General features: G+C 40.9%; 1 protein-coding gene across 1 annotated transcript; it reads right to left on the minus strand.

Moving 5' to 3' along the window:
- Positions 1-270: 270 nt before the first annotated feature.
- MPC1 (mitochondrial pyruvate carrier 1) lies at positions 271-11159 on the minus strand. Its single transcript, XM_054280349.1, has 5 exons — positions 10993-11159; positions 6048-6051; positions 3719-3815; positions 1969-2101; positions 271-1272 (listed from the first exon to the last, which is right to left on the minus strand). The coding sequence occupies exons 1-5, from the start codon at positions 11061-11063 to the stop codon at positions 1254-1256; spliced, it is 324 nt and encodes a 107-aa protein (XP_054136324.1). The 5' UTR covers positions 11064-11159; the 3' UTR covers positions 271-1253.
- Positions 11160-11409: the final 250 nt, after the last annotated feature.

Below are 11409 nucleotides of genomic sequence, written 5' to 3' on the forward strand. Positions count from 1 at the left end.
CAATAGCTAATACTGACTTTAGTTATATGAGAGCTCTGAATTCAACCCTGCCTGTCACACTAGAACTACTAGGTCTAAGTACACACACACACACTTTTTGCTGCTGGGGAAGAAGTTTTAGGTACTGGGATCCACAGGACACTTACCTAAATTCAGTACATACCATTTACTTTTTCAGCCTGATTTGCTTCATGATGTTGCAGTAATAAAGTGACACTCCATAATAAAATTTCACTTTTGGGTCTGTTACCACAGTATGAAAAACAAAACTTTTCCAGGTATTCAAGAGTTTTATTGCCATTTGGAATATGTTTATTGTTCAAAAACACTGCACTGAAAAAAAATCTGAACATATGTTCTCACATTCTTTGTCAATTTTACCTTTACAGCAATGTAACTTTCAGGCAGATCATGCAGAAAAACCACTCTCACAATGAAGTCAAAAACTACTGAAAGGCACTTGGCATCTTTCAGATCTTAGACTCCAAACAAGTTCAGTTTTTGCCTGTGTAAGAATTACATACATCTAGAATAACTCAAACAGTAGGAAAAAATAAAATCCACTTAGAACTTCTTAAAGAACAGTATCAGGCTTTGTTGCCTTCCTTCATTCAGTGCTATGCTTTTGTTTTTCCAAGCCTTCTTTAAATAGTGTGCGACATAAAAATGGATGTTAATGAAGTCTCTTTACTGAGAAAAGGCATGCAGTGAGGGAAGGGGGATGGCTGCTCACCTCAGGCTGCCTATCTACACATTTGTTCTTGTAGATCAGCAAGCCACTGCTTAAGTTAAAAAAAAATAGAATAGGAATGAATGCACTCAAGTTAAATGGCTTTTAAGAATATGTTAATACAAACAATGATACCACCTACAGTTCTGTTTACTGACCTCTGTTCATGTTGATTTTAAAATGAGTTTTGTCAAACCATCATGGCCACTTTTGTACACTGTTAGATAAAAAAGTTGGTGTTCAAATATTGCTTGTTATTTGGGTGGCTAATGTTTTATTAAAAGGGTAGTTATTAAAGATCAGTAAGGCAGCAAGACTTTAAATGTAATGGTTTACATCACTGAATGTACTTTTTAAAAGGCAAGATAAAAATATTATTAGAAGAATTCTTGGTGGGGTCATATTCATAATTGGTGTTTCTGTTTCATCCCCACTGTAATTGTCACAGCAACTGTAGATGGCATGTCTTCCTTGGTTGTCATTCAGGATGAATACATTCCCTGGCTCACTTCAAGTAATATATTTAGTTCTTTTTCTCCAGCCTGCCAAAAGAAAAACAGCTTTTGTAAGAGTGAATATTGAAATACAATTGCTGTTGGTGCAAAACTGCAAGTAGACTTGTCTCTGCGTAAGATACTGACCAGTCTCATTTTTTAATTTACATTTCAGAAGGTTTCATTCTCTATTGCTCCACAGTAGTTTCTTGGAGCAGAAGAGAGAAAACCCATAATCCTGATCACCAGGATTGCTTGGGGCAGTGTCTGCACTGCTTGCTACACAACCAGGGTGTGACACTGATCACAGTCTGTTCCCCAGGCACACTCAGTTGGCTCCACCTCATGTATGGAACAGTCAGCTCTGATAGGTTTTGTGTGACTTCTCTTCCAGAAGTACAGCTCCTTCACAGTTTTATGGATGTTTTCCATCTCAGGAATTAGTTACCAACAGACTGCACAAAAAAACCCCAAAATAGCCAGCAGCTGCTGAAGGCCCTGCCTGCACTCCCTCACGACCACAAGGGCTTCCTGCCTTTTCTGTGTACAGACCTCAGAAGGTTCAAAGGACGTGCAAAGTAGAAAGTTCTGCCTACTGACAAGCTTGTTAACAGGTTTGCAAAAGGTAATGAAGTCAAACAAGTTCAGAAACCATGCAGAGCTTTGCACCACAGTTAAAAATCACTAACAGAGTATTCCAGGAGCCATCAGTTTATGACTTCCCCATTTAAAAATGTGACTTGCCTGTATTTGATCAGTCGTCCTCCTTGAATAAGTTGTGCAATTTCATTAGTGAAGTGGCATGCAAAAAGAAGCCAGTTTCTTGGCTGCACTTTGTAGGCAAACCTCATGAAAGTCAAGGAGTAACAACACAGTGCTGCAAAGGATGATAGATCTTGTTAAGAGACTGTAAATATCTGCATTTTGTTGAGTCACAATTTTCCTACTAGTAAAATGTAATGACAGGCAGAAGATTTGTTGCTGCTTATGAGTTTTCTAGCCACCCTACAAATGTGTCCACTTTGAGGATCCAATGCAAGAGAAGACAAAACAGTGCTCACTTCTACTACACAAGAAAATCTACATGGCTGCAGATTTCCATAAAAATTGATTTTACTCATACACTATCCTGGGATGCAACTGAAGTCTTATTAGTTTATTATCTAAATTACCTCAGCCAGAAAATCGGAGTTTACCTCAATGAGACAGAGTCTGTCATATACTACTATTCTGACAATTTCTAAGACAAAGTATTTTTAAAGACACTAATCACTTAAATAGAGTTCTTTCTGGGTACATTTTAAGATCAGGAATTTTCAGTGTCCAGGGAATCATGAACATCCAGAAACATGAAGCTTTGTTATCTGCTTTCCAGAAAGAGGAGAAACTATTTTGATATACTCTCCTACCATAATTTAAATATAGGAAACTACAACCCAAGAATTCCCTAGTTTTGTAATGTTCTGACAGGCTTAAAGAAAAATTGGTAAATAATTTGTTCAAGGAAAACAGTCTTTTTAAAAGTACAAATATTCTTTTTACATCCCCCTGCTTCTGTACACACAAACTATATATACCTGCAAAACTTTAAAAAAGTGTCTCAACACTGCTGAGCTGGGTAGCTGCCTTCAAAACACTATTTGCAAAACAGTTTTGCTGTATTGGAGACTATTTAAACTATTCTTCTGTCTCAAGGAAGCTGATTAAGGGACTGAATTACTCTAAGCAGAGCCTAATGATAATGGGACTATAAAATTTCTTAAGCCAAATGTATTTTGCTTGTGGGAAGAAGAATTACTCAGAATTAAGTTATTAAGTGAATTAAGGAAGAGATATAATGCCAAAATTAAGCTAATAAATTAAAACTGCAAGATTTCTAATCCTAGAAAATAATTTGAACATAGAGACAGACATCTAGGCAAAAACGATACATGTTCTAAAGAGAGGTGGGAAAATATTATTATTGCATTTAAAAATAATTTCTCATTAAGAGTCACCATAGTCTCCCATAGACAACTACTTTGCAAGGAGTTAAAGCTTTCTTTGCTGCTTCTTGCACCCTGCTGACCAATCATTACCATTTCTTCACTTTGTCAGTGCTGATAAATACTTAAATCTCACACTAACTACAAAGGATCATTGTTCTTTATACAAAGAATAAAACTGAGCAGAGATACATTTTGAACAAGTGTGTGCAATAGCTTAAGATAATACAAGTTATACTTCAGGAGACAATCTGGTCTTGAAAACTGCTAAGGGTCAAGAGCTGCCTCACTCTTCCCTCCCAAATTAGTGGAAAGCTTTCCAAAAAAGAGCCCTGCAGTTTTTCAGTACCTCAATTTAAACAGCATCTAAAGTTATGTAACAAGATATTTGATATCTACATCTGCTTTGATTACAAGTTTGCAGACAACTAATAACATATCACTGCTTAAATGACAGAAACTGTGTTCTGCAGTCAGTTTCCTAACAAGAAGTTTGTCTCAGGTCTTACCAAATGTCATTCTGCCACTAATAATTTCTGGCGATTTCTTCATGTCATTAAAAGCAGCAACAGGAAGACCCCAGTTGGCAACTGGCCCCCAAAAGTGCTGTGAAGAGGGAAAACAAAAATAAAGTTAAACAGAAACAAAAATCACCTGCAGTAGTCTTACAGTTTTTTCTTAGCCACACATAATAGAAGGGAGGGTTATTGGTAAAATTCCAAGAAAATACAGACTATTTCTAATGTAAGAGAGAAACTAAACCTTGCTTTTAGTGGGATCTACTCTTCAGAAGGAAAGGTAAAGGAACCTACTCTGGATCTTCTTTCAGATCAGAGAGGAACTATCTAGAGCCATTGAAATAGAATTCTGTGTAATTATAGCTTAGCAGTCATTAACCATCTGATTGGTATGGTCAGATTTATAGCTCACTTCTGCACAGAGAAATAGCATTTCCCTCTTTCAATTAAGGCTACTCAAAAATATAATGAAAATGTAAGGACTTGATGAAGTGAGGAACTGAAGGTGTTTTCATTTAATGCTGAGGATGAAAAAAAGCTCAGCAGGCATCTTGTGAGTGCTTACACCCTTCTCTTTGAAAGAACAGGGCCAGCAAGCAAGGCAAACTTTACCCTGAGCTACACCTGCAATTGCTGAAACTATTTGGTGATCACTTAAAACTCAGTAATTCAACAAATGTCAGAGGAGAGCAGTTAGCAACAGGTGTGTACACAGATAGAATAGAGACAAGAAGTGGAAAGGATCAAATCAGGAAAACTGATAAGTTTATTTTGATGAGTATTATCTAAGACTCTAAACTGAGCAAAATAATGACTTAAGTTCAATTTCTGCTACTGTTATGAGCAAAAAGGCTTCACCAGAATTCTTTCCACACAAGATGCACACAGTATTTGCCTCAGCTTCTTCTAAGTAGAAACTCATTCTCAGAAGTAACTTGGCCAGATACAACAAAAGAGATGCACCTCACAAGAAAAAGCTTTGCAGATACCAGCTATATCCATTCTTTTGACACTTCCTGTAACTATAACATGTTTAATGATTTGGAATTCTTCTCAGGGGGTATTTAAATTTGTTGCAATTTTCATTCTAAGATAATCTTGCCAGACTTGGTTGTAACAGTATAGTCAGACTAAAAGCCACACTTGCTTCCTGCAGTTGCAATAGAAGAAACTTAAATAGAAAAAAGTGAGTTTAAGTTACACACACAATAGTTCAATTTCAGTGCAATAGTATTTTTGCAGATTCAGATTTATAACAGTATTCTGAAGATCAGAGTAAAAGGATTTGCTATATTCCTAGTGATAGGAAAATTGACATCTGCAGTGGTTAAAGCCTCTCAAGTGCATCAGAGGTAAAATGACACAACTGAGGAGAGTTGCATGACTACATGCTATTTCAAATGTACCACCACACCAAAGCAAACTTCAAATGGAGGGACACTACCTGTACTTGGTGATGGTTTTATAGTCATTTCAGGGGTCTCATTTGAACAACTGCAGTTTATGAAAAATAAGCTTTTTTATTGAATCTCTGAAACAGTTGCAGTTTTTAAGAATATGACTGACAACTTCTGTTTTGAAAAGTAAATTAAATCAATTTGGTATTTTTACTTAATCAATTGCCATTAGAACATAACCAAATAATACACCACAGATTTTGGACCATTCAAATCCAGGCTGTGCAAGCTGAAGAATCATCAGTAAACAAAAGTAGTGCAGCAGTAGCTGTTGTCTGCTGTCAAGGAGTTTTATCTGGAACCTTGAGATGGCTATCAGACTTTACGGTCTCCAGGCAGGCAGCCCTTTGAAGTCTCACAAAAATTAAAATACATGCATAAATTTGTCTTTTGTCTAGGTAGAAGAGCAACTCTTGCATAGCATTACAACTCACAGTACAAGAGGCATAAAATTCCCACTTCCAGTTTCAGGGGCAAACAGTAAGGGTCCAGGACAGAAGAGTGCAAGATAAGTTATTTTGTACATTTATTGTCTGGCCTGAAGGCTGTTAGAGATAAGCCAGGTAGTCTGGTTATGTAACAGTATTGCTGTTATGTAGAATAAAGGGTTTCACACTGCTCTGATCTCCTTAGCAAAAGAGCATGGAAAAGACAAAGCCCCTTGAATTTAAGACATTCTGAAGATGACTTGGTCATCTTAGCCTCAAACTTGCAATTAAATATTCCTAGTGCATCACTCCTGGAGGTTTGTATTATGCCTTTCAGGTGCAGACAAACAGTACATAACAGCACTAAGGGAAAAAGACAGCAAGTTACTGAAGTTAGGAAGAATGTGAAACCAGAAATCCCCTCCCTTTTCTTACCGTACTGTTCAAGTGCACCATCATCGTTTTCCATTCAAAAAGCACATGAAAGAAAGAAGAAAAACACATTAGTTTCTTTCATAATCTACATAAACAAAAGCATACCACAAATAGAAAATAGGCACAAGTCAGGAAGCTGTCATGGCATTAACTTTAAATAATGCATTGGTGTTTAAAAAAATCCCATTTCCCACAAGAGCTATCACTGTGACAAGTGTTTGCTGCTCTTTTTCCCAGCTACATAAAGTCCCATTTTGGTCAGTGGAAGACATTCAACCCTTCAGAGCACCCAAGATCCCACCCCAACTACTTTAAATGATGCCAAAAGACATCAAGCTTTGTAATGGCAAAGCTAAACAGCTAAAATTCTTCAGTGAAAGCTTTGAAGTTGCTTGGAATTCTCTGTATACCTCTGTAAGTAGGTCAAACCAAAGACTGCCAGATATATTCCTGTCACTAAATATGGGCCAACTGTGGCTGTACCAAACATGAGCTATAACACATTCTCAGTCATAGATGCAATTACACTTCTGTCCTGTATAGGGTTAATTTCAGTGATAATCTAGGTACCAGTTTAGGTAATAACTTAATGATCTATGCAAAAAAGATAGACTACAGCATACATTTAATATTGTTTGCTGTAAAGCTTTTGTAACAAAAGTTTACTAACTTTTAAACACCTTCTTTCTAATAAAGGTACCGACAAGACTTAGTTCTGAATTGTGACTTACAAGAAGGCACTTCTTATGAGAAATAGGCAGGCTAATAGAAAGCCTGAGTTGCAGAACACTTTGTAACCATCACTTCCCTCACCCTGATTGCCATGTTCTTAGATAGCCATTTTATAAATAGCTATGGTAAGGGAACAGTCAGGTCTACTCAGGAAATCACAAAGGATGCATGTTTCTGTGAGGCTTCACTACAAGCTGGTTCAAGGTGCTTCATTTCGATGCCCTTCACTAGTCTAACCACTTGTTGTTTGTTTTCTCTTTAAATGACCTGCAGCACCAGCTGACTGAAGTTCACAAGACAAATGTAAACTTAAATTTCTTCATAAAACCTTAACTAAACAAGTTCAGATGTGTCTTCTGTCACCACGTTTTTGTCCCAACAGAAGTCAGCCTTAATTTTTAAAGTGTAAGTTGTTTCCAGGGAAGTGAAAGCCTAAAATAGAATCAAACTGATACTACTTTAACAGAGTAGACAGCTCTGGCTAAGGTCTTACAAGGTTACCCTTACAATCACATGAGAGTGGAAAACATCCTTATAGAAGAGGGCAAACCAAGGGCACACAGACTCTCCAGGAAACAGGCATCAAGCCCCAAAGCTCTGCAGCCAAGAGAGTTGCAACACATGCACCAGATCCAATAGTGAGGATACTGCCCCATGTGCATGCATCTATTTCTGAAGTGACTCGATTCCAAATTAGTAGTTTCCAAGAACTAAATTCAGTCCCTTGACAAAGAAAACATTGAACTAATGTTTTCAGAACTGTGAACAGCAACTGTTGGACTTACTCAGTTTCCAAGTATCAGTTTTCTGTATAAATGTCTAGACAAGACAAGAGGAACCCGGACAATACCTTGTATCAGTACTAAGTTCATTCCTAAAAGCCTACAGTGGGAAAGACTTAGTTCTGTAAAATTTCTACATGTATTTTCCTCACTCTGGCAATAAGAATATTAGTAGGCCAGGGACCATTCTGCAAGTATAGGAGAACTGTCACTATGTGTTTTCCCCATACTGCCATCCCCTAAGTGGAAGGGGCACTACCCTTCTGCAAAAGGGCAGATTGTTCAGTTCTCAGAGCACACAAGACAAGCAGGTGTGTGTCCTTTAGTTTCTAGCACGCATCACAGAGAACTTTTTATTTTAAAGTTTTTACGTCCACATGTTTAAAGATTTACTAAAGACAACTGAAGATCAGCTAATTTTGGTTCTATTACCGATGCTACCTCCTCTGAAGTTTGTTTAAATTAAAAGAGAGTTCCTAGACAGCTCACATCAGTTTAAGTGCTCAGGCTTTCCAGGGAATGCACTACCTCTATTTCAAAGCCCTCTCTATTAACAGAGTTGCTACATTTGCATTGCTGAGTCATCAGGAAGAGACATTACAGAAGTGCCCCAGCACCTTGCAATGTCCATGCCTCTTTTCCTGTTACCAGGAGATTTTTGCATTCCTTGCAATTCATTATGTGATCAAAGCAATTTAGGCTTCCACCACAAGAAGATGACAGCTTGTCAAGAATGATGTGTTCTGTCTTAAAAGAGGAGTGAAGCTGTTTTATTAGACGTTTTTCAGAAGATGTTTTAAATCAATAGGATAGGAAATAAGAGGATGCAGTTGCCTACTATTATTGGCTTGGATAATATGACTATAGTGACAGCTGTCATTTTTAGAATCTGGAGAAAAAAAGCAACTTCAGGTTCACAATACCTAGAGCTGCCAGGCTTTAATATGCTAATCAGCTAGTTTTAAATAACATTACTGCTGCATTTTACAAGCAGGAAAAGTCTACCTACAGCTTATATTCTTACTATGCTCATTTTGAAGCATTAGGATGCAGTTAGGGTAAATTTGTATTTATAAGATTTACAGTTATTCAGATCCCTATTAATCACCTCTAGAGAAAAGCCAGATGTGAAACTGGCAGAACAATTAATTTTTAACGACAGTTTTAAAAGCAACTTCTCCTGTTTTTTTGTGCAAGATCTAAAAGCCAACCCACGATATAATGCAATTCTAATGCCAGACATATCCACTGAGCAAAGCAGCATGCAATCATTTTGCTTGCTTTCATGTTTGCAGGTTATGAAGCTGAAATTGAAGCTACTTATTCCAAAAGATGTCTTCAAGTTTTTGATTGCCCCGAGCCATAATAACGGAGCACTTAATCCACCACTTCGGGTAACCTAAGTCATTCCATTGAGGTCAAAGCCTATCACCGGTATCCCAAACAGCACCTTAATTCATTAAATCTGACACACAAGTTTCATGTTTATAAAGCCTCTATTCCCTGCAGTGGTTAGATGCTGATTTTTGGAACAGACTCCACAGTCTCAGAGCTTTTGGGGCACCTTTTCTCCATGAGCAAAGAAAGGACTTTTTTTTCAGGCTGGAGTCCTGTTGTCTGGGGAAGAAATCACCTTCAGGAAGAAATGCAAAAAGATAGCTCTCCATTTCTTCTTATGCAGAAGACAGACAATTCTTTATGGACAACTATTTAAATTTTAAACACAACAAAAAGCCAATAACTTCGACACTCATCTCCTAGTGAGCAAGAAACAATACTGAAAGGCCAGAGCAGATGGAGCAACTGGCTTTAGCTCTTCATGACACACCCAGTAACAGGAGTACAAATTAAGCAGGTACCTTCATTATAGCAAGGCAAAACACATTCCATCCACAATGGCAGAAACCTGTGGAATGCTTTTTTTACTGAGATACAGCCACACACACAGCTTGTTTGAAAACTGGGTGAAACACATCTGAAAGTTTTTTTTTTAAAAACTGCTCAGTCTTGGGCAAGGATAGATATATTTCCAGTAACTGTGATGACATTAGGAAGCACCTGTTATCTCACCTGGATGTTTGTTCTTCTAATTATGAAGCAGATTACTGGTTTAATGGCTATTTACATGGTTCACATGAATAGTGTTACAATCAATTAAATGTTAACACTCATATGCATCTATCAAGCTTACATGGCTTCCTCAAGACTTTCAAAAGGAACCACAGAAGCCTGCTCTGGAGTTTTGTTTTGCTTCAAGGTTGTTCTCTTGCTTCTCATATTTTTGCCCCACTGTTTCTGTGGATTTTGATTTTGTGAATGCCAAACAAATTGAGCAAACTTTCCAGTGCCTCACCATGCCCACGATAAAGCACTTATTCCTAATATCTAATCTAAGTCCATCCTCCTGAAGTTTAAGGCTTTACATTATAATCCCTCATCCACGCAGCCTTATACCACCTCCTGCTACTTGAGCCAAGACTACATTTCTCAGATAAACAGATGTCCTCCTACATGCTTGCTCAACATCAAACACAAGGTGCAATAGATGTAGGCAAAACAGCAAGCTACAGCGAAAGGTTGCTCAACCACCTTTATTAGAAGAGACCATTTTTATTTGTTTAGTTCGTCAAACAGCCTGTCAGCTGGAGAAACTTCAGCCTGCCTACCCGAGACTGTTCCTGCACAGTGGTTCAACAAGATTTAAGTATGCCAAAACCGTTCTTTAAGGCAGTCTTATAGTTGCAGTGCAGACTGCCATATCCCTCACGCAAGACAACGCTTGACACAAGCACTGAGCTCTCCGGGAAGTGTCTCAAGCCACGCTCCCACGACAGCGGGACTCAGACCAGCTTCTGCAAAGAGACACCTATTTACACGTACTCAGAGATTCAAATACCCGATCTTCAGACTGTATCTGTGATCAGGCTCGCTTTTGCCAAAGGCAGAGCGGAGCACTCTCTGCCCTTGTGCAGGCAGCGGTCAGGCTGTCCCGGTGCCGGGCTCCTGTGCCGCAGCGAGCGCCTGCCCGCGGCGGGGCGGCCCTGGCGGCTGTCACAGCCGGGACGGGAAGGTCACGGAGGGGCGCAGCTGCCGCGGCAGCTTCGAAGCGCGCCGCGTCACTTCAAGGTCAAGGCCGGTTTGCTCGGGCCGGGGCGGGACAGCGACAGCCCCGACTGCCCCCGGGGGCCGAGGTGACGACGGGCGAGACAAGGGGAACGACGGGACACGACACCTCCGGGCCGGCTCCTCGCTGCCTTCCCCCCGGCCAGCCACCAGCGAGGGCGACCTCGCTAGGGGTCAACCGGTGCCAACCGTCCGGGACGCCCCGAGGCTGCGGGGAGCTGAGGGGTTCGGGGACCGAACGCTGCTCCCTACCGTCCGCCCGGGCAGGGCGGTGGGCTCGGCGATGACGCCCCCCGCGCCGCGCTCACCTCATCAGATAGTCCCTGAACTCCTTGCTGCGCACATAGTCCACGGCCTTGCGGCCCAGCGCCGCCGCCATGGCGTCTCGGCGGCAGTGCGGTGTCCCTCGATCGCCCGCCTGGCCAGGCCGCCTGACGACGCCGCCGCCGCCGGTGACAACTGCCCCGCGCGCCGCCCGCCGCCCGCTTTACGGCACTGCGCGTGTCCCCCCGCCCCGCCCCGTCACCGCGGCGCTCTCGCCGCCCATTGGCTGCGGCGGCCCCGCCCCCGCGCGCGCCCGGCCCGCGGAGACGATCACGGGCAGGGGGAAAGGCAGGGGCCGTAAAGCAACGCGCCGTGAGGAGGGGGCAGAGCGTCGCAAAGCGCGGCGAGGAGGGGTCGCCGTGGGCCGAGCTGCCGGCGTTCTTTCGCAGCACGCGGGGATG

Source organism: Melozone crissalis, unplaced genomic scaffold (genome assembly GCF_028551555.1).
Source record: "Melozone crissalis strain CALT ecotype California unplaced genomic scaffold, PUWL_Pcris_2 ptg000027l_1, whole genome shotgun sequence".
Classification (NCBI taxonomy): domain Eukaryota; kingdom Metazoa; phylum Chordata; class Aves; order Passeriformes; family Passerellidae; genus Melozone; species Melozone crissalis.